Source organism: Phytophthora sojae, assembly GCF_000149755.1.
Source record: "Phytophthora sojae unplaced genomic scaffold PHYSOscaffold_1, whole genome shotgun sequence".
NCBI classification, from domain to species: Eukaryota; Oomycota; class Peronosporomycetes; order Peronosporales; family Peronosporaceae; genus Phytophthora; species Phytophthora sojae.
In genome coordinates, this window is record NW_009258115.1 from 1,811,147 (window position 1) to 1,832,527 (window position 21,381).

Consider the following 21,381-nt stretch of genomic DNA (forward strand, 5'->3'; position numbering starts at 1 on the left):
ACCTTACTTACTGCTGGGCCCGGCAGTCTACACGCCGGCGACGGCTAGCACTAGTAACATTGCGATCGTCATGGCGCTGGTCGTCACACTTGAAGTACCTGAGGTTTCCTGAGTAGCAGCCACGGTCTGGGACGACAACGTCGCCGTTCCGCCCTTGACAGGGCCGTCGTCGACGCCGTTCTCGGCCGCTGTGACCTTGCCCACGAAGTAGTCCATGGACGAGTTGGTGGAGACGAAGGACGGCTGCTTCCCGTCCTTCATCTCGATCGAGTCCGCTTCTTCGTCGTCGAGGATGACCGTGAAGTTGTCCATGACCGTGACTTTGCTTGTGGTGAGCGCCTTGCGCACGTTCTTGGTGAACTCCGCGTACGTCGCGGACTTGGCGTCGTGCGGTTTGTTGGCGGCTTTGGCGAGGTTGACGTCGCGCCGCCAAGTCATGAGCTCGTTGAACTGGTCGGACGACGGCGCGCTAGCGCCGTGCCGCAGCGCGATCGAGTAGTACAGGATCGTCTCGCACGCGGCGCGCATCGGCAGGTCGTCGAGCTCGCACGGAGGCATGTTGAGCAGCACGACGGCCGTGACGATGCCCATGCACGCGTTCGAGTTGATGAGCCCCGTCACGGTTTTCGCGTCCGGGACGATGCCCGTGTACGGGTACATTTGGTAGCCGCTGTCGGCCACGCACGTGTCGAACGTATCGTCGTTGGCCTTGAAGAACTTCCGCACGGTGGTCACCATGCCGTTGTCGCAGTCGTAGCTGTCCACCAACGCGAACGTCTTGGATCCGACCTGCGCCTGCGCGATAGCCGTCAGCTCCTGCAAGTCCCGCGTGACGCGGTTATCGGAGACCAAGGGCTGCGTATCGGAGACCGTGACATCGACGGCTTGGGATACGGCCTCAGCACCCGCGGCCAAGCATGACAACGCTCCCAGCGCTGCCACGAGCAGCAGGGCGAGCGCTGGCGACCGCATGAGCTGCCGGAATTGAGCGTCGATGGAAACTTTGCAAGTGTGCGGCAAAGGCTTGGGCGAGGCCGAGCCTTGCCTCTGTTCGGTGCATGAGATTGGAAAAGGTGGATTAGATGGGACCTCCGCCGAGTAGAATCGAGCCGCGCCATCGTTGGGCCAAGTTGTCCAGGCAGCAGGAGCGTGAAGCAAAGCACCTGCTTCCCACCCCGTTGTACGAGCCGAGACAGCCTCTGCAAGAGCATTTGGTGGGAGCAGAGCACGCTGATCAAGGGCGCATTGTAACAGGAGAAGTATTGAGGCATGAGTCTATCAAACGGACTTCAATTTTCGCTGCCCGCTGCGACGTTATGCTGTCCGTTGCGCTGCCAACTCGGTGCTCCGAGTTCAAGTGGTCAACACTTTTTCACGAATTTCGATGTGTCCTTAGTGAAAACTTTCAGCCCAAATGTACTTCAAGGCAACCGTACATGCACACGAGAGTCTTGCAGCTCCGACGAGCTGTCAGACTGTGGCGAGAGTGGTAAGTTCACCACAGACCGGCAGCTCCAACGTTTGATTAACGGTTAGTCGAGAGAAAGCGAATGCACCAACGAAAGTCTGTTCGACGCAACAATAACATTTGGATTTACTGGGCTGGACTGGACGGGCACCAACATTGATTAAGCGAGCACAAGCATTGCGAGCATGGCGGCGACCACAGCCGCTCGAGCTTGACTCCACGTGGTTTGCGTGGCGTTGCTCGTCACATTGGCTGTGGTCGTAAACGCCTCGGCTTCGTCCTTGTCTTCCGGATCTTTCGTGCTTTGGCGAGTGCGCTCCTCGCCAACGACGCTGTTGCTTGAACCCGACGCTGAGTCATCACACGGCTCCTCCGCTGCGTTAACGGTTTTGATCTTGTTGGCTCCACGCAGAGCTGGCAGCTTGGGCATAGTCACGATCTGTTCTTGACTGAAGGACCCGTCCAACGTCGACCGGTACTCAACCAACAAGTCCATCGTCAAGCGCACCAGACCGTTGGTCGCGATGGCGTAAAGGTTGCTGGAGTACTCCGCGTAAAGCTGCGACTCGGAGTCGCACGGGAGTCCATACGCTTGAGCGAGATTCACGTCGCGTCGCCAATGCATCATCTCAAGGAACCTCTCGGTAGACGGAACGACTCCGACTGCTTCCGTGTTCTTGTCGATATCGACGCCAATCTTGAGCAAAGTTTCGGCGGCAGCTCGCATGGGGAAGTTGGAGATCTCGCACTCGGGGAGTCCAGCCAGCAGAATGGACGAGAAGATGGCTCGGCACGCCAGCGAAGTGGCCATAGCTCCAATCTGCTCGGTCGTCGGGTGTGTGCCGGAGAAGGGGAAGATCCTGTAGTTGCCTTCGGACACGCAGGTCTGAAAGACCATCGTGTTCTTGGTGTAGAGCGTGTAGACCACCGCGACAACGGAGTCGTCGCAGCTTTGGTCGTCGACGAGAACAAACGAACTGGAATCGGGTGCCGGAGACGCGATCGGGGCTACATCGAAGCGAGGACTTTTGCCGTATTTACCATACTGAGCGTCCGCTGTCAAGAAGAAGAGCACGCAGAGCAGCAAGCGGAAGATAGCGTTGAATACACCCATGAGTGTTGAAGGTCGTTTGGACTGCCAAACGAGGAGGTGGCTGCCTTGTCCGTCGGAAAAAAGACAACTGACACAACAGGGAATGTCTCTCGATGTGCGAATGAATACAAGACCCCTCTACCATGATAACACTCTATCCGAGCGCGTGTATTTAGCCCGACAAGGTGCACCGAGGACCACCTGGAGGCACTCTCTCGTCAGCATCTGCATTTCATACTCTCTGCTTGGTGTAAACCGCTGAAGCGATGGCCTTGAAAATCTTATGACCACGATAGAGTCGCCCTCGCCACAAAGATGTGGTGGTGCTTCAACGACGCCCGCACTTATCCGATTACTACAGCGCCTCGACAGAACCTTTCGGATAAGTACTTCACTCAAAGCCAATGACTCGTAAAATGACTTTTGAATTCGCAGTATTCAATCTACTACAGCTCGAGTTGTCACGGCACCACTTCACAACGACAACTACACTTACTACTACACAGACATCAAGTAGACATATACGGCACTCTCCATGCTACACGAGCGCGAGTATTGCCACAGACGCAATGACCACATATAACCGAGACTTGCTCCAGCTCATAGCACTGGACTCGTCCGCAACGCCTGGGACAGTCTGCGGAGTAATAGCATTAATCGTATCACTGCCCGTTGACTCGACGTCCGCAGCCGACCCGAGAGTGTCCACGCTGCCATCGAGGCTCCCACCGGTTCCTCGAAGCATTGGCATACCTGGATGATCCATGATCTTCTCCTGGCTGAACGGACTGTTGACGTCCGGTCGGTATTCCACCTTCATGCTCGACGAGAGGCGCACCAAACCGTCCGTCGTGATCGTGTACAGATTGCTCGCATAGTCCGAGTAGAGCCTTGAGTTGTTGTCGCACGGCAGACCTGCAGCTTCCGCGAGGTTGACACCGCGCCGCCAGTTCATCATCTTGACGAACCGGTCGGTGCTCGGGATCACGTCCGGGTTCTGCGGGTAGTTGGCGACGTCCACTGTAATTTTGAGTTGAGTTTCAGCGGCGGATCGAAGCGAGAAGCCGCCCATGTTGCACTCCGGAAGCCCTGCGAGAAGTGCGGCGCTGAAGATGGCACGACAGGCGAGAGACCGTGCCATGTTTCCGATCTGCTCGGGCGTCGGGTAGGTTCCAGAGAACGGGAAGATCTGGTAGTTGCCGTCGGACACGCACGTCTGGAAGACCATGGTGTTGCGCTCGTAGATCTTGTAGAGCGTGGCGACCCCTTTCTTGTCGCACTCTGTGCTGTTGACGAGCGCGAACGTGTTGGAGTCCGGGGTGGCCACTGCAATCGGGCTCGGCTCGAACGTTGCGCGCCGCGGGGAATCCTCAGCGTTTGTCCGGGCGACCAACACTACGAGAGCAAGTAGACGCAGCATCGGTTGTACGAAGTTCATCGTGGTTGGGACGGCGACGTAAGTCCCGTTGGGGGTAAAAGCTCAAGTGATGGCCTATTCAGGCGTTGATGGCCATTGAGGTTAGAGCTTGACCATATTGTCAGTGGTCGACGACCTGTCAAGTCCGTCTGGCAGCTTCTGTGGCTATCAGCTAAAGTGCCTGCTCGCATGGTGAGCTGGATCTAGTAGTCGACAATGCGATCAACTGCAGCGAATCGGTCCGATAAGAACGCGTGGCAAACAAACCAATCATGACGACTGCACACCGAATGGCTCGACGGTATTGCGGTCCCCACACTCGGCAACTGTAACTCAATAATATGTGGACGTAGCGTTATCGTGTCCTAGTACTTGGAATACACTGTGGGTGTATTCCACAGAGCTCACTTCATCTCGTCATGGTATCAGAACACGACGAAAGGACCAAGTGTCCACCATAACAACAAATTTGCAAAATACTACAGAGTCTTACGCCCATGTCATGAGCAAAACACCTAGAACGGAGCTCATAACCATGGTAGCAACACCGCTCTTCACTATCGACGACGCGGCGCTGCCGACTGTGGCCGAGCTATTACTCGCCTCCACGCCGACACTGCCGACTCCAGCAGCGACCGTGCCCACGACGGCATCGTCGCTGTCCGAGCTGCTGCTGTCAATGGTGGCATAGTCTTCTCCGTCGGCGTCGTACCACGATCCGCTGGCGAGTTTGTACTCGATCTGGAGGTTCGGCAGTACGCGGATGGAGCTGTTGGTGCGCGCGACCTCGAGGTTCTCCTCGTACTCGGCATACAGCTCCGAGCCCGAGTCGCAGGGCACGCCCGCCTGCTTGGCGAGGTTCACGTAGCGGCGCCAGGACATCATCTCCTGGAAGCGCTCAGCCGACGGGGACGCCGCGTAGCCGTAGACGAGGTCCACGTGGATCTTGAGCAGCGTCTCCACCGCCGCCTTGAGCGGGAAGCCCGAGATCTGGCACTGCGGGAAGTCGGCGAGCAAGACGCCCGTGAAGACCACGTCGCAGGACGTGGACGTCGCCATGGACTCGACCTGCGCGGCCGAGGGCTTGGTGCCCAGGAAGGGGAAGATCTGGTACTGCGCGTCGCTCACGCACAGGTCGAAGAGCGCGCGGTTCTTGTTGTAGATGACGTAGATCTTGTCGGACACGGTCTCGTTGCAGTCCACGTTGTCCACGAGCTGGAAGGTCGAGGACGTGGACGACGCCGTGTCGATGGGCGCCAGCGTCACCTGAGACTCGGTGGACGCTGGGGCTGGGGGTGCGGTGGTGGCCACATAGGCGTTGGTATCGACCACGGTGGCGTTGGGTTCGGAGCCTACTGAGGCTTCGAGCGAACCGGAGCCCGATGCGCTTGCCTGGAAGACTAGGATCGCTAGTAGCAGCGTCACCAGCGACGCCACTGTCATTGTCGAGCTGGAATTCGGCGAGTGCTGCGGTCGAAGGCTTCCGCTAGAGCGATGGAGAAATGGGAATTGCGCCTGCGGAGACCAGGGCACCCGATCAGAGAGCGTGAATTGAGCCCGTCCTGTAGAGACAGGAATGGTGACGCATTTTGGCCAGCTTCATGAAGTGACTGACACGTACACTGTACGACGGTCGTACAGTACCCTAGGAGTCAGAAAGACCTGTACCTCGCGTATATCTTTGTAGGGGTTATTGCAGGGCAAACGATAATAAAGTCAAATTTCGGCAGTCCTAGTAGGTAGACGTTAAAGATATTAAGAGCCGAAATATCATGATATAGATATTTGGACGCAGCCGGTTTCTGGCCTAGTTGAAGCCGTTACCTTCGCGACAGTGTCCTTGAGGCCACCACGATGGACTTGACTGCGCCGCATGGCGAGGAAGAGCTTCCGTCCACCCAGCATTCCCACGGCTCTTGCTGCTGATACCGCAAAAAAACACCCCAATGCAAATCGTGTTTTTTTATCATGGCCATACTTTGGCCCAGATAAGTACGAAGAAGATGGTAAATGACCAAAGCTTTTCAGTTTACCTTCAAACGTCATTCACAGACTTTCCTCGCCGCAGTCTTCTCATCGACGCAACTACGGACAACGCATCTACGGACAACGCATCAGGTGGCGATCTTTGGCGGCACGGTGACCCCCGCTGTTTAATTCGCACTGGTTGGACGTTGCAGCGCAATGAACAACCGCTCCCCACCTCGAGATGCCGAAGGCTTATTGGCCACCCGGGTCGTGACCCTGGATCAATTTAAGACGGACGACGCAACAGCCAGGAATGGAGAAAGTTCGTCCACCCTGAAGCCGATTCCGGTGCTGCTGTTGCCTGGAGAGACGACGGAGCAGTACGACACCAAGTTCAGGCGCTGGGTGTTCGACAGGAAGGTCTCGACCGAGCTGCTCAACAATGAACCGGCAGTGGAACGTCAATACCGACTGGACTTTGCGGACTCGAGAGCGTGGACACTTAGCCGCAAGGGCATTGGCACGATGAGTTCCCATCATCTAGACAAGTACGAAGGCGTTCGGAGTCGGGAGGAGCTGCTGTCACAGCAAGTGATGACAGTAGAGCAGTTTGTGGAGAAGATGGCAAAGTTCGGGCCGAATGGGTACCTGAACACTGGCTGGAGACTCAAGCGGATACCCATTGTGCTGAGACCCAGGGAGACGAAGCTGATCTATGAACTTAATTTCCAGCGATGGCTGGGCAAGAAAGACGTGACACTGGAAATGCTGCGAGAAGACCCGGAGGAGGAACGCAGATATCGACAGTGTTTTGCGTACACGCGCGTGGTGAAGGCGCAAGCTGCTGAGGCAAAACGTGCACGAAAGAGGAGCCGAAGCAGAAGTTGGAGCAGTAGAAGCTGGAGCAGTCGCAGTCGCAGCAGAAGCACAAGTAGAAATCGAAGCAGGTACCGTAGTCGATCCAGAAGCTGGAGCAGATCTCAAAGTCGGAGCAGAAGCCGCAGTCGAAGCCTCAGCCGAAGCTGGAGCAGAAGTCGCACTAGTCGAAGCAGTAGCTCTGAGCGCGGCGCGTCAAGAATATATTCTCGTCGAGATCTCAAGAGAAGTGCGTCGGTAGAATCGGATCGACTGGACGGTACCCGACGCCAGAAATATGGTCGACAAGTCCTGCCGACGGTCGTTCCTGATAGCGACGATTTGGACGATTCTGGCGAACTGAAGGAAACTTCCCGTGCCAGCATTTCTCAAACTGCAAACGACATGTTGGAGAAATCGATGAAAGTGAGCGCGAAGTCCATCGGACACCTTGTACACAAGTTTGGTGGAGCGGATTATGCTGAACGAAGAGGTGGTAATGGAGTCGCTCAAGGCCATGAGAACAAGTAAGATAACTGATGCGGCTGATGCATCCGAACACCTCAGCCAGATTAAAGAACTTGTCGTGTGTATCAGCCAGGAGAGGCAGCGGCGGGATAGCGCTTTGGCTGCTGTACTCGCTCACGAATACCAAGAAAACGGCAAAGAATCGGGCCACTTCGCAGAAGACAAGAAAATGTTAAGCGCCATTCACGGGAGATTAGCGTCAATCTATAGGAAGTTGGAGCAGAATCAAGAGGAGCTACGAGCACTTCAACTGGAGCTGAACAAACGTGTTCGATGCCTGAATGCTGAACCTCCTACTTGCGATACCGAGTTGAAAGAGGTCCAGGAACTCACCAACAAATTGGAGGCGGCCATGGTTGCGCAGACCACATTAGAAACCCATCGACAAGTTCTGTGCGCGGAGTTGCTGCGGCTGGATGGTGGCGTGGGCATGCTGACCTCGGTTATGATCGAACAAGCAACACAATCTACACGAAGTTAGGTCCAGCTACAATTTATCACGCCTGAAACAAACAGAGACACGTTTATCGCTTAATTTGCGCCGGGCTTTCTCAATTAGCTTGTTCAACAAGCCTTGTTGGTACCATGAGTTCTTGTATTGCAGCGATTTAACCATGTTCAAAGTAAAACTCCGCGTGCATGAGCGTGATGAGATCGCAGTCATAACAAGGTGGCATTCCTTCGCGAGCTGTTCCAGTACCCCCTCCTTGAAGCCGGTTGGTTATACATGTATGTTGAAGCTGCTTAAACGAAGCATGCCGTGAAGTGCATGCTTACTCCGTTTGTTACTGATCCGCATCGATCACTACAGAGCTGTAGCCACTCGAAAGGAAGGCCAAGCGGATACACTGCCACCCAGGAAGGAACGATGGCTCGGCATGACTATACTTACACGCTGCGTTCCTTCACGTTTGCTCCATCAAACTACGTGCGGTAACCTCAAGCATTGACAAGGAGGTCATGTTATGTAAGTGCCGCCGTCGACTGGGTGGGAACACTGAACCAGACTGGTGTATCCAAGCTTGTTCATATCCCATGCCAGCTGGGGATCAAGCACTGATCAAAGGAGAGCTCCAACACGTTGATCGGGGATTTACCCAGTACCGTATACTTAAGTAGCAATGATGCTAAAGCTTTTGCATGACGAAGTAAGTCGACCACGTATAGAATAATACATGAAGCGCAACGAACGCAATAGGAGTGCCGGTGCATCTTCACCTTTCACCGCCAGAGTCTCATTCCGACACCTTCGAGTGCAAGCATGCGAGTCTCGGTGGCATTTCCTCGTCGACATCGCGCCCCGTCTTGACGCCAATGTGTCCCGAGCGTAAGCGACGAGCCCATGGGAAGGCCGATCATCGATCAGATTTCCTGGTCTCGAGTCGAATGCATCGGCCCACCCGTTCGTTGGTGATGTAGGCGAGCTGTCCTCCGGCACTCCTCTTTTCGACGTCCAACGAGTAGCTTCAACGCCGTCGCGATGCGAGCGAGGCAGCTCTTCTCACCGTGGGCTCTGCTTCTGGTAGTGGCGGCGACGGAGCTTGTCAACCACGGCGTCGTCTCCGATTGCAATGACTCGAGTCTCAGCATGCCAGAGGACGACTACACACCCGAGCCATCGCTCGTGGCTCGTGGAGTGACAACGGTGAATTTCTCGTCTCCCGTCCTATTGACCGAGAACGTCGTGACTGCAAGCAGTAGCGCCAGCGCTTCGAGTTCAGGCGAGTCCTCGTCCTCCATCGACTTTCCGAGTACAACCGCGCCGCCTCGATGGACCGAGCCACCAAGGACGGAGCCACCGACAATAACCACACAAGCTCCGACCCAGGTATCTACCACTGCGCCGACCGAAACACCAGCCACAGCACCAGTAGTGCCTGCAACAGCGGCACCGGCCACGGAGCCTCCTTCTGCAATTGAGCCTGAAAACGTGGGCATTTCTCAGTCGAACGAGTCTGGCGCAGCAGCTCAAGGCGCAAGGCAGTCAACCACTGCAACTACCGCTCCAGTTGCGACAACGGCGAGTCCGACATCGAGCCGCCTGAAGGACGCACGCCCCAGTACACCCGACTCAACAGAAACCAGCGCCAGTAATGGTGATGCCGACGACGAGGGCGAAGGCGAACTTTCAATCGCGCACCCGACATCAGACTCATCGACGTTCCAGTACGTCGCTAGCGCCGAGTGCAGCAAGAACGAGGTGGACAACGTCTACACACTGTACTCCAACTGCCGCTCCGCCTTCGACTTGTGTGTGGCCGCTTCGCACTACCAGATCTTCCCGTACCAGGGCAAACACCCGACTCAAGCTCAAATCCAGAACATGGCCGAGTCGGACGCCTGCATCGCCATGTTCGTCGTGGTGATCGAGGCCAACTTTCCAGCGTGCACCATCGGCGGCATGCCGCTCGTCAGCGCCGTGGAGACGCTGCTGAAGATCAGCGTGGACCTGGCAAAGGGTCTCGAAGACGAAGCTCCGTCCGCTGACGTCTTCAAGGAGCTTCTGACCTGGCGGTACGAGGTCGACCTCGCCAAGACTGCAGGCGTCCCGCACGACGGCAACTCGGAGCTCTACGCTGAGTTTGAAGCCAATCTAGACGCAGCGTTGGAGAACACCACTATCCGCGTGAACGATGATCTCAGTGTGGACGTTCGGCTGGCCAACGGCTCCTACGAGACGTTCGAGGACGCCATAGACTTCATCGTTAAGGACGCGAGTGCCGCCGAGATGATGCCGGGCTTCGTCAAGGCCAGCGACGCGGTCGGATCATCGTCTTCGTCTTCGCCATCGTCGAGTGGATCCAGCACCATCTCGAAGGGAATCGTCATCGAGTCGTCGAATTCAGGGGCGCCTCGCGGGTGCGCCACCTCTCTATGGAGTCTAGTACTAGCTGTAATCGTCTCCGTCTTCGTGCTTGGTTGATATAGCAGGCCGAAGAGGATGAACACCTCACACGTAAGATTAATACCAATAACGTAGTAGCGTTGATGACCAGTCCGACCCCGTGAGTACTGTATCGCGCAAGGCTCGCCAGCCAGTTGCATCCAGTCATGAAAGAGGTGACGATGCGTTTGGAGCGCAGCGAAGTCGAATGCCACGGTCTCCTCTACCCGAGCTCACTTCCACGACACCAATCGCCGTACTGTAGCGAGGACAAGTGGGCGCGACGCAATGCAAGGCACTGAAGAAGCAGCTTGATTTGGGAGTGGGAATGCGAGAAGTTCTGCTGATACCGCAAGACTGTAGCGCTAAGTGTGTTTTGTGGTATCACGAACTGTGTGAGTTGTATGGTTATCTATGTGTCTCAATGCGGGTTAGGGTTACCAGCCGGAGGGGGGTGGGCAGGTGAAAGCGATTTCCAGGATTTCACAAATTCGCCCCTACCGAACCTGTCGCTCGCTTAACTATAGGCAAGCCTGGGCTTTGAGCCCAAGTCTTCGGAGACCCAGCCGCACGCCCGAACTGCTGCAGTTCCGCAAGCTACCAAGTCCCGCCTGTTCGACTTCAAGCAGAGCGCGGCGTTTGTCGGGCAGTGCGCGCAGGCAAGGCGGCGGCGCAGCGCGGCAGCAGCGAAGCCCCAACGTCCGCTCTGGAAGCTCTGAGCGACGTTACTTCGGAGAGCTAGCCTTGTCCTTTAGCTTTCCAACGAGACCAACTTCACTTAATGATATTTCGTGCAGCCTTCAGGCCGTTCCGTTTCCTAGAGCACTCGTGGAACTTTGGAGATTTGGCGTGGGTGACCTCCGTCCCCGCCCAGCTGCCAGACTTGGCGGTTCTGAACTAGATTTTGGTATCAGTACAGATATTTAAAGCTGAGTAATTTCTAAATTTGTAATGTTGTTAATCCTAAAAGCGCTACCAGCCCAGTAATTTGATACTTTGATCTTTACTGTCGATGCTACCCTCACGAACCGAGTCAAAGAACTCGTGAAGAACGGTAGAGAACACGAGAGCAGTACGGTACCCTGATACGATATGGCATTCTTTAGTGAAGCTTCGTGGTGCCTTTTCTCTCTCAGCGAATTGTTGAAGCTACGAAAGATGCAAAAGCGTTTGCCTTAAACTTGCCGATAATATAACGAGAATATCAAAGTACCTCGACAAATGTGAAAGCATACGCACAAGCAAACGGTTGCAGCGATTAGTCGTTTGTGACTTAACGGATTTCAGCTCGTACCTTTCCGCAGTTTCGTTTTTGGCGATGTCCTGCCGCATGACCAGCCCACGAACTTCGTGAGCGAAGACAGAAAAAGCAACCGCGGGCCATTTTGCAAGGGCAGGAAACGAAGACTTGAAAACGAAAGAGTCGCTGTGTCGCTGCAATGACTACCCCGCAGTGCAGCTGGGAGAGCTCAATTTTCGTTCTAAAGGTCGAAAAGCTCGCTGGTCCCACCGATTGCAAGATGCGCAACGAGTACTTCCGCTGGCTGATCGATCCACGCCAAGAATGCCACAAAGTGTATGAGTACTACCTCAACGAGAGCGGAGAAGTGCAATGCAAGCCTGATTCGTTTTGGAGAGATCTCACAAGTCATGAGTTCTCCCCAAACTCGAAATTCTCTCGGCTACGTTGGATCAGGAGACAGAGAGCTGGATGCGTTAACCGTGTACGAGTTACCGGTACACGATCTTGTTTTCGATATCTGCATCATATTATACAGTACTCACTAACCACTACTATTCACCGACTACTTCTGCAGACTTTACGTTTCCTCCATCGACTCGGTAATCAACTCGCGGATATTCACATTCGGGAAGATCAGGTCCATGCCCAGGGTTTCACACTGCTTCTCCAATGTGGCGTTGGCTGCCAGCCACATTTCCAACTGGCTCGAGAACTGCTGCATCTCGACAACGTCATCGGTATCACGTTTCTTGAGCCAACTCACCCGATTCTTTAGTTTTGGCCGCAGTGTCGCCACTTTCTTCACATTTTGCTCAAGTTTCACGCACAATAGAGCTAGATTCTGGTGCGCTTCGCTTGGGTTTTGCACTTGAGAAGGTTGGCGCAAGAAATTCGTTTGCGCCCTCGCCACATGCAAGCGACCAGATCCGCAAGTGCCTCGTCACGCCGCTGTTTCTCTTTGTTGATCGCCGAAATTGTCCCCTGGATGCCAGCCACCTTCCCTTCTTTGACTTGCCCATGCAACGCTATTTCGTTCACCTCGATGCTATCCACAAAGTGCTTGTACTTGTCAGTCAGTTTTTCCAGGATGGGATCAGTCGTCACTGCGTTCGACTTTGCAATGATCTCCTCCGCCACGCGCAATATATCGGCATTTGCAGATGAAACGACTGGGAGCTCACGTTCTTCAGCAGCAGCATCATGCTGATCGCATTTGGCAGCAGATGCAGGCACCTCAGTGTAGTCGGTAACGTCGGAAGCGCCGTGGCTTGCGTTCTTGACTCCAATCTGAAGCCCTTTTACTTCTTGAACCAGCTCTTCAAGACGGCACACCACATCGCTGTTTTGTTGCGCCAAACAACTCATAACCTTCTGCTCCAGATCGAATGTATGCCCCTTGAGCGTAGTGCTGATGTCGGACACGACGTTTTGCGGCGACGACACCTCCAAGTCAAGGCGCGGTCGCTTCTCGTTAAGCCTGCCTTCGAAACGACCAGGACCCAATGACGCCGGCCTTTTGTGGTCCCAGCGATCCTCATCGTAAGAGCTTTGACCTCTGCTCATTCTACAATCGGAGCTCGACAATCGAGAAGAGGAGGACTCGGAATGCTCATGCGTCCTCTGAATATACTCCAGGGTTCTGCTGTGCACAAAGCCGTGTGGATGGCGGCGCTCTTCCTCCAGATCTTGCTGTAGTTGCGACAGCGTCACGTCCTTGCTGGCAAGCCACCTCTCGAAGGTGCCTTCGAGCGACAAGAAGGGCTCACGGGGTCTTCGCACCACAGTGATCGGCTTTAACTTCGCGCCGGCGAACATGGACCCATTTGGTCCGCGATTCTCCGCGTCGACAATGAACTCATTCGCTGGCACTTCGTTGGTCTGCAGTAGCTCTCTGCGGCTGCGAATTCCATGATAAGCCCAATGTTTTGGGCCTTCATGGTGAAAGCAATGCTGCCTATCAGACGACGGGCTGACGGCAACAGTACGGAAGGACTGCGCAAGTTGAATGCGCCGCAGCTCCCAGGCCCTCGATTCTGCGAAGTCCATCCGGAATCGCCGCTCCACCATCGGGCCATGGCGCACCAATCCCAGGTCCACGTTTCGTCGCTTTAGACGTCTCTCGAAAGCCAGCTCGTACTCATCCACGGTCTCACCAGCCTTCAGCAGAACAGGAATCGGCTTCCTTGAATAATTCTCTTCCCCAGTGCGAGCCACTTGGTCCTCTTCGGCGAGGAACTCCTCGAGTGTCATGATGCGACTGGTTAGTAGCTCCATAGCAAACCTCTCGCCATGCTGCACTCGCAGCGCCGACATCAGGACCGAGTTTGCTTGCTGCTGCTTGGCGATATGAAGAATGAGACGGCAACGGGTCGCACTTGGATGAGTGTTCGAAGATACCAACGGACACTGATGAGCTGACTTCGTTTTCAACGGCACGAGTGCTAGAAAAAGACCCCATACGTACCATGTTTTCTTATAGCAAGAAGCATCACTACCGCAATTCCGCAAACTCCAGCAGGTACGAGGCATTTCTAGGCTGCTAATGCTTGGGAATCTTCACGTTTCGGATCGCTACATGGTGAGCAATTGCTTCTTCGAAGCAGGTTGAGGCTCAGTGTTTGGCACTGGTTCTCCAATTGAGACCGGGAGCTCAACTCCGCTGAAACCGTGTGCGCTAACCGATGGAGTTGTTCGGCCTGAGTCTCGTGGGCACTGGAAAACTCCTTTAGCATGACTATTAGTTTCGCTTGCAACGTCTCCAACCCGTCTTCCTTCCGCTTGAGCTCGTTGTACATCAACGCCAACCTCCTGTGGGCGTCCGGGTCAGGCACCGTCTCATCAACGAAGGGTCGAAGAAGCTTGTCCAATACGGGCTCCTTTTCCATCCGTTCGTGAGCCACCACAACGGCAAGAGCTGTGTCACGGTCCTTCTTCACCTCGCTAATTGACGCAGCTGCCTCTTCAATTTGACTGAGGTTGTACGACGCTTCCTCCGCGTCGCTCACCTCGATTTTCTTGACGTAGGCCAGTAAGTCGTCCATCGCCATTTCATTCACGGTGATTTGGTCAGTGAGTCGAAGGTAGTTGTCGCGAAGTCGCTGCTTTAGGGGATCTCTCTGAAGCTGCTCTGTTTCAGCGATGGTCCTGGACGCGATGTCTACAATGTCCGCACAATTCCGGATCCGAGAGCACTTATCTGGCAACTCGTGAGTGCACGAAGCCTTGGCAACAGTGTGAAAGTCAGCAGCTCCATCCGTTCCAGCAAGAGGCAGCTCGGGGCCATTGCACTTTTCAGCGGGATACTCTCGTGGACCGGTCACCACTGCAGACCGGGTGTAAACGAAATCCTTTACAAGAGTTGAGTCGCCTGCGTACAAATGCACCACCTCTTGTCCGATCTCCTCGAAGAAGCGATCCACCTATGAGTTCAAAGCCGTCTCCTGTGTATCGTGGACATGGCGTTCACACTTGATATCACCGTGACGAGCATCTCCAGAAACCGCAGGCGAAATCGAGTAGTCACTTTCACGATAACAGCTCTGTCGAGGACGCTTCTCGTACTTGTCGGCTCCGTACTTCTTGTAGCTATTGGGGCTGGAATACTTCTCTTCCTGTCCCAATCTGGGCTGTCGTTGTAGATCCGGGGCGGACTTCGACCTCTACTTTGTGGACGCCGTCCGTATTTTGCCGAGTCCTTCCAATTCTGCTTGCGAAGGCGAGTGTATGCGTAGCACTGCCGATAGCGCCGCTCCTCCTCCGGGTCGTCCTTCAGCATCTCCAGCGTCACATTCTTGAAGCGAAGCCACTTCTGGAACACAGCCTCGTACTTCCCAATCGATTCGTCGTCCCTCAACACAATGGGGATCGGCGGCAACCTATCACTGGGAACCATGTAGCCATTGGGGCCATGCCGCTCCACCATCTTCCGGAACTCGTCGGCTGGCAGCACCCTGGTCGCCAGCAACTCGCTGCGACTGCGGATGCCTCCGTACGTCGGCTCCTCAGCTTCAACTTCCTCCTCCTCGCCCCTCAACGCACATTGAGGACACTGGATCAGCGGCCCCACCACCTCCTCTTCTTCTCTAATTTCCCCCTCCTCTTCACTGTCGGACCCGTTTGTCGAAGGTTGCGTGGCTACTCTCTTCGTTCGCATCTTCAAAGCTCTCAGCGTGTCGAAGTCCGACCGAAAGAGGCGTTCCAACCGAGGGTTCTCCCTCCTCAGAGGCTCCAGCTCGATGCCCCTCGCGCGCAGCCAGCTCTCGAACGGGCCTTCGCACTGCTCCTGGGGCCTCCCACACGCTGGAAAGCCATGACCCGCAGAGGAAGGCGACCAGCGGCGGTTGCTGTACATACGTTCTTGCTGGTACGCGGCAGAATGCGGAATGAGCTGCAAGCAGAGTGCGGAACCCGCGCCTACCGCCAGATCGCTGGAACGACCAACACTCCTCTTCAACTTCAACTTGACGACGAGGTATCTTATTTCAGTGCATCGATCACCAGCGCGCGGATGCCTTTGTTGGAGAGCAAGAGCTGCTGGCTCAGTGCCCCTGTCTCTCCGTCCAGCTTGTTTCTCTCGCTCAATTCCTTTGCTAGTTGGCTGGACATCTCCTGCAGTTCCTTGCACTCCTCTGCATCGCTAACGTTCAGCTGACTCAGTCGGTCTTTGAGTTTAGTTCGCAGAGCGACGACCTCACCATCTTTCCGCTTGAGTTGACTGTAGACAGCACAGAGCTTCTCATGAGACCCACCGGAGCCTAGAGGTCGCGCGGGTGCACTAACAAGACGCAGCAACTCAGCTACCGCGTACTCGCTAGCTTCTGAAGCGTTGGAATCTCAGACGTCGAAGGTGGTTTTGAGTGGCGATAGGAAGGCCGCGCTCTGTGAGCTCAACCAACTCCAAGCGGTGATCTACAAAATCGATCCGGACGGGATATCCCCGCAGAACGTGCTTCCTGGTGATTCTTTTCGGTCCCAAGATTTCTCCAGCAGTAGTTCAAGGAGCATTGAGCCTACCATGGCCGCGCCGATGACTCGGTCACAAGCCAAGCTCAAGACGAAGCCACCGATCCGGACCGACAAGACTGCCGACGACTGGGTGAATGCGAGTTTTGTGCAAACAGTGCAGGTTATCCAGAGAACGGACAGACCAACAGCACACCGAGATCTCGCGTCAAGTGGGTCAGCCGCATCCGGCCGTACATGGAACGGGGCAAACCGACTGATGAAAACAAGGTCGCTACGTGCAAGGCTCTGCTGTCTACAAGCGCCAAGGTTGCTACACGTGGACTAGTGTCGAGGCTGTGTGCAACGCCTAGCACCTGCTCGCGACAACTCAACCTCACGGTGAACTGCGCCTGGGGCAATGCAGCCCAGGAGTGCAGACGAAAATGGCTACTGCAGCTTTGCATGCTACATGGATATTGAACGCGAATGATACGGATGGAGAATACCGATTGGAACGAACTACAACGGGCCCCGACAACTCAAGGGCAGTGCTGGCGAAGACTTGTTGTGCTTGGAGCTCGGACGGAGGTGCGCTGACAACTGCCGATGACTCAAAGCGCCTGAAGCAGGATCTACGCTGGGTCAGACGCGCTACGGCAAGATGGTGGCTGAGAAGTTTTTGTGAGGACCGGATCGGCCGCAGGAACTTGCTGAAGCCTATGCGCAAGGAGCTACCGCAGTCTACGGCCTCACCAAGCTCGTCCAGGTCATCACGCATCATGATGCTGATCATCGTATGGTTCCCGAGAACCGGGTGGTTGTACAGAATCAAGCCGAGCGGTCATGGAGTGTCGTGCCGTTGTCTACGAAGCAGAGTCTGACGAAAGCGATGATGCCACCGCTGCTCAACTCAACAAAGGTCGTGGAACGGCGGTGAAGGCGGACAATATGTCGGCACTATACCGAACGACGTCGAAGACACTATGCGGCGGTCGCCAACCCGGCCCCGACGGCTCGGTGCGAACCCGAGTTATGGAACCAGGTAAGCCTACAGCAGCTAGCCACCGGCGCGACATTACGACAACGCAGACGCCTACCAAGCACGCAACCGGGGCAAACAACACCAGACGTCGTTAACAGCGAAAGGAAGCAGAAGCAAAACGCACCACGACGCTCGCCATCATGTGTTTCACATAGTGGTGGGGGCAGCTGTGGTGTATTGATTTGGCGGTGAACGAGAATCGAGCTGACGACCAAGCTTCAGTGGCGACCCGAGTCGTCGGGACATGTTCAGCAATGTTCGGCGGATGCTGATTGGCCATTCTGGACCGGAGCCGAAGACTCGTCGACACCCAAGTTCGAGACCCAGGACTTCAAGTACGATCCGAACTTACAGCGAACTTTGACCCGAGATCCGCACTTAAGACGACCGTTCGAGCCCCGGCGACTGCTCCAAGTCTTCATCGTCCAATAGAGTCATCGTGGGGCGTCGAGGAGGCTCTAAAGGGTCGGTGGTTACTTGGGAAGATCCAAAACGGACGCGTTTATACTAGATATTTGTATTGAACCATAGGAAAGAGAAGATAGAACAGATAAGCCCTTTGGGCAACAAGAACAGAACAGCTTTTCCTCCCAACCACTCAAGGAAGACGTCCGGGCTATCAGTGAGTTCCCGTAGCAATTGGACAAACCTGTTGGTAGGATTATGACTGTCGGTGGACGCGCCTGCTAGTATCGTAGCGTGCGCTTACCCGTGGTCAGGCCAAGAGAAGCGAAGAGGTGGCCGTGTATACGAAGGGCGAGTCATCGCCGTGTAGTGGAGGAGCGAGAGCGCACTCCATTTATCCTTCCCGCCGGAGTATAGATCCGGCACCCTCGTATCAAGCCGTGACTGGCTGGGGCCCTTCCTTCCTGAGGGCCTGCGAGGTTTATATTGTGTGTGAGAGCGTGCCAGCCTTTGCTCGTGGCTGGTGACGCTGGGGTTCCGTCAGTTGACTAAGCGGAAACACGGTGCACAGAGGAAACATCAACCCGGTGCAAGGGAAAGTTCCTGTGCCTTCAGGTTCTAACCCTAACAAGCCCATTGAGTCATCGGGACTTGGTGGGTGTTGTTGGTGGGGAAAGTGTGCTATTATACAATTTAGTGCGTGTTCCTACACGACAACTGGTGCCGCGACCCGGGATTGGTGTGACCTTCTGTGTCTCGTGTTACAGCAGGTCAACTGACTTTACGAGAAACAACCAAGAAGAAGAAGATGAAGAAGAAGAAGAAGAAGAAGAAGCTGATGAAGAAGAAGATGGCGACAGGATCTCAATCCGCGGTACCAGCAACTCCGATGAAGTCCGGCGGAACGCGCGGCGACGACTCGACGGCGGTCTTGATCACACCGCAGCCCGACCCGATTGCTGAGCGCAACGTCAGCTTCGACGAGCCGATGACTGGATCCGACGCCAAAGATGAAGAGATGGATGAAGAATACGACGACTACCTGGAGGAGAAGGCGCCTACGCCAGCGGTGGTGACACCCGAGACTCCGGAAGATGCAGGGATGTCCGCGGGGCGCAGCGGGGGCTCGCGCTCCCTGGCGCGCAGTCTCGCGAGCAAGTTGGAAGACGACGCGCCTCCCGTCTCGCGCAACCTCGCGGACGAACTGGACGATGTGGACGGCCCTGAGCCAGCGTATGATGACATGGAAGCGTTTGAAGACCGCGCCGACGACTCACGATCGCCGGTGCTGACGACTCAAGTGACCGAGCAAACCTCGGGCAACCGGCCGCCGATGAATGGAGACACTCCGGCAGCCAACAAGGTACTCGGCTGATGCTTTGAAGCAATGCGTGCGAGCGAATGGGGTCGACTCTTGGAGCCGCGCATGATCCGCCAAGCGGTGTGGGCTGACCTGAGCCACGAGTTGGCACGACCAGTGAATGCGGTCACAGTTGAGCAAGTGGCGAAGGACACGGTGACGTTCCTGAAGGCGTTGGGTCTCCGGCCCACGCTTGCCCCGTCGCCGTCGACTCTGGAGAGTTTCCTGCCCGCGGAAGCCGGAGCCGAGCTCTGCCAATGGAAGAAAAAGTTGTGTACAGCCTTCGGGGTGGCCCCCTTCTCTTTGGAACAGCCGAAGGCGGCTCGCACCAACAAAGGCGGCGCTGACCCAGCGCGCGTCTTGCTCCCGCGAACTCCGAAGAAGACCGAGCGCAGTAACTCAGCCCAGGCTGCGACTAGAGGAGTGTTCAGTGCGTCGGGCGAGCGATCGCCGTACTTTCAAGACTCCCACATGGTCACTCCACCCGCGACGACTCGTACTGACCGAGTTGCGCGTGGTGCCGAAGACTCGAAAGTGACCAGGAGCAGTCTACGAAGCACCGGACGACGCTCAAGTCGCAAGTCCCGCTACGCCGACGACTCATCTGATGACCACGATGACTTCACGGGAGACGGAGGTGCGCAAATGGACGAATATCTGCGACAGATCCGGGAGGTGAGCGACGCAGAGACCGTGAACCCGACGCCGAGGCTCGAGGTAGCGATGCACCGACCACTTGGGCAGATCCCGACGTTCTCGGGCGCTCGCAACAGGAGCGAGAACTCGATGCAGTGGCTGCGCGCTTTTGTGTACGAGATGAAAGGTACACACGCGCCGCCCAATGAATGGTGCATGCCCTTCGAGCTCCGCCTGAGAGACGGCGCGGTACACTGGCACCGACAATTGACCAAGAAGACCAAGCGAACCTGGACTCTGCTGAGCGAAGCCTTCATCCGCTACTACTGCTCCCAGTTCAACCAGTCAGCGGAAACCCGATACTACTCTGCCAAGCGCGACGACAAGAAGCACCTCTGCGACTACCTGAACCGACTCAACGGCTACGCCTGCAACGCAGGCGTCCAGTTCGAGAACGGCGGCCGCAAGGCGAAGGACCACGTCAAGCGCTTCCTGGGGACTTGCGGCGACCGTAAGCTGGAGAGACGACTCGCTCCCTGCGAATCAAGGACATCCATGAGCTGGAGGAGATGATCATCGAAATGCTGAAGTTTGAAGAGCGACAGAGTTCGCGCGAGTCTTCGCAGTCGCGATCCAAGGCTCGGGAACCGTCCCGCCGACGTGATGACAGGCGTCCCGATGACTCGCGTCGCCGAGATGACCGGCGCCACCAAGACACCCGAGACGGATACCGCCGCGATGACTCGCGAACTGGCCACAGCCGTGGAGATCGACGCGAACGAGATTATGAGCGTCGTCGCGACGACTCCAGGAACGTTCCTCGCGTGACCCTGGCTGACGCATCAGTGGAAAACAGTTGCTGAGCTGCAAGGACGGGACGCCAGGAGCACCTCGACCGGATGCGACAGTGCGCGCCAGCAGTTCAACGATGACAGCGACGCCGCCAGCGCGCTGTCATCCGACGAGTAACCATCGTGTCTGCCTTCTTCGGAGTCGTCGGAGCCTTGATCGCTGGCGGCGTCGCTCAGCAGAGTCCAGGTTCGCTTGGTCTTCTTGGTCAATTGTCGGTGCCAGTGTACCGCGCCGTCTCTCAGGCGGAGCTCGAAGGGCATGCACCATTCATTGGGCGGCGCGTGTGTACCTTTCATCTCGTACACAAAAGCGCGCAGCCACTGCATCGAGTTCTCGCTCCTGTTGCGAGCGCCCGAGAACGTCGGGATCTGCCCAAGTGGTCGGTGCATCGCTACCTCGAGCCTCGGCGTCGGGTTCACGGTCTCTGCGTCGCTCACCTCCCGGATCTGTCGCAGATATTCGTCCATTTGCGCACCTCCGTCTCCCGTGAAGTCATCGTGGTCATCAGATGAGTCGTCGGCGTAGCGGGACTTGCGACTTGAGCGTCGTCCGGTGCTTCGTAGACTGCTCCTGGTCACTTTCGAGTCTTCGGCACCACGCGCAACTCGGTCAGTACGAGTCGTCGCGGGTGGAGTGACCATGTGGGAGTCTTGAAAGTACGGCGATCGCTCGCCCGACGCACTGAA

The 21,381-nt window shown here is 55.9% G+C and overlaps 11 protein-coding genes across 11 annotated transcripts; 4 read left to right on the forward strand and 7 right to left on the reverse strand.

Moving 5' to 3' along the window:
- Positions 1–27: 27 nt before the first annotated feature.
- Positions 28–972, reverse strand: PHYSODRAFT_469577 (elicitin; the record flags this gene model as incomplete). Its single annotated transcript, XM_009519753.1, has 1 exon — positions 28–972. The coding sequence occupies one exon, from the start codon at positions 970–972 to the stop codon at positions 28–30; it is 945 nt and encodes a 314-aa protein (XP_009518048.1).
- A 656-nt stretch (positions 973–1,628) lies between these two features.
- PHYSODRAFT_257672 (elicitin) lies at positions 1,629–2,582 on the reverse strand (the record flags this gene model as incomplete). Its single annotated transcript, XM_009519754.1, has 1 exon — positions 1,629–2,582. One exon carries the CDS (start codon positions 2,580–2,582, stop codon positions 1,629–1,631), a length of 954 nt encoding a protein of 317 aa, XP_009518049.1.
- A 517-nt stretch (positions 2,583–3,099) lies between these two features.
- PHYSODRAFT_553741 (hypothetical protein) lies at positions 3,100–4,018 on the reverse strand (the record flags this gene model as incomplete). Its single annotated transcript, XM_009519758.1, has 1 exon — positions 3,100–4,018. The coding sequence occupies exon 1, from the start codon at positions 3,997–3,999 to the stop codon at positions 3,100–3,102; it is 900 nt and encodes a 299-aa protein (XP_009518053.1). The 5' UTR covers positions 4,000–4,018.
- Positions 4,019–4,467: 449 nt separating this feature from the next.
- Positions 4,468–5,421, reverse strand: PHYSODRAFT_469705 (hypothetical protein; the record flags this gene model as incomplete). The annotated part of the gene is made up of 1 exon (XM_009519757.1): positions 4,468–5,421. One exon carries the CDS (start codon positions 5,419–5,421, stop codon positions 4,468–4,470), a length of 954 nt encoding a protein of 317 aa, XP_009518052.1.
- A 741-nt stretch (positions 5,422–6,162) lies between these two features.
- Positions 6,163–6,989, forward strand: PHYSODRAFT_320877 (hypothetical protein; the record flags this gene model as incomplete). Its single annotated transcript, XM_009515998.1, has 2 exons — positions 6,163–6,774; positions 6,912–6,989. The coding sequence occupies 2 exons, from the start codon at positions 6,163–6,165 to the stop codon at positions 6,987–6,989; spliced, it is 690 nt and encodes a 229-aa protein (XP_009514293.1).
- Positions 6,990–7,279: 290 nt separating this feature from the next.
- On the forward strand, positions 7,280–7,810 carry PHYSODRAFT_320878 (hypothetical protein; the record flags this gene model as incomplete). Its single annotated transcript, XM_009515999.1, has 1 exon — positions 7,280–7,810. The coding sequence occupies one exon, from the start codon at positions 7,280–7,282 to the stop codon at positions 7,808–7,810; it is 531 nt and encodes a 176-aa protein (XP_009514294.1).
- A 1,107-nt stretch (positions 7,811–8,917) lies between these two features.
- On the forward strand, positions 8,918–10,252 carry PHYSODRAFT_475264 (hypothetical protein; the record flags this gene model as incomplete). The annotated part of the gene is made up of 1 exon (XM_009516000.1): positions 8,918–10,252. One exon carries the CDS (start codon positions 8,918–8,920, stop codon positions 10,250–10,252), a length of 1,335 nt encoding a protein of 444 aa, XP_009514295.1.
- A 2,038-nt stretch (positions 10,253–12,290) lies between these two features.
- Positions 12,291–13,769, reverse strand: PHYSODRAFT_293128 (hypothetical protein; the record flags this gene model as incomplete). The annotated part of the gene is made up of 1 exon (XM_009516001.1): positions 12,291–13,769. The coding sequence occupies one exon, from the start codon at positions 13,767–13,769 to the stop codon at positions 12,291–12,293; it is 1,479 nt and encodes a 492-aa protein (XP_009514296.1).
- A 218-nt stretch (positions 13,770–13,987) lies between these two features.
- On the reverse strand, positions 13,988–15,807 carry PHYSODRAFT_477007 (hypothetical protein; the record flags this gene model as incomplete). Its single annotated transcript, XM_009516002.1, has 2 exons — positions 13,988–14,875; positions 14,923–15,807. 2 exons carry the CDS (start codon positions 15,805–15,807, stop codon positions 13,988–13,990), a joined length of 1,773 nt encoding a protein of 590 aa, XP_009514297.1.
- A 663-nt stretch (positions 15,808–16,470) lies between these two features.
- On the forward strand, positions 16,471–20,507 carry PHYSODRAFT_320881 (hypothetical protein; the record flags this gene model as incomplete). The annotated part of the gene is made up of 8 exons (XM_009516003.1): positions 16,471–16,551; positions 16,632–16,831; positions 16,978–17,041; positions 17,104–17,194; positions 17,275–17,442; positions 18,615–19,210; positions 19,268–20,354; positions 20,449–20,507. The coding sequence occupies 8 exons, from the start codon at positions 16,471–16,473 to the stop codon at positions 20,505–20,507; spliced, it is 2,346 nt and encodes a 781-aa protein (XP_009514298.1).
- A 178-nt stretch (positions 20,508–20,685) lies between these two features.
- PHYSODRAFT_320882 (hypothetical protein) lies at positions 20,686–21,336 on the reverse strand (the record flags this gene model as incomplete). The annotated part of the gene is made up of 1 exon (XM_009516004.1): positions 20,686–21,336. One exon carries the CDS (start codon positions 21,334–21,336, stop codon positions 20,686–20,688), a length of 651 nt encoding a protein of 216 aa, XP_009514299.1.
- Positions 21,337–21,381: the final 45 nt, after the last annotated feature.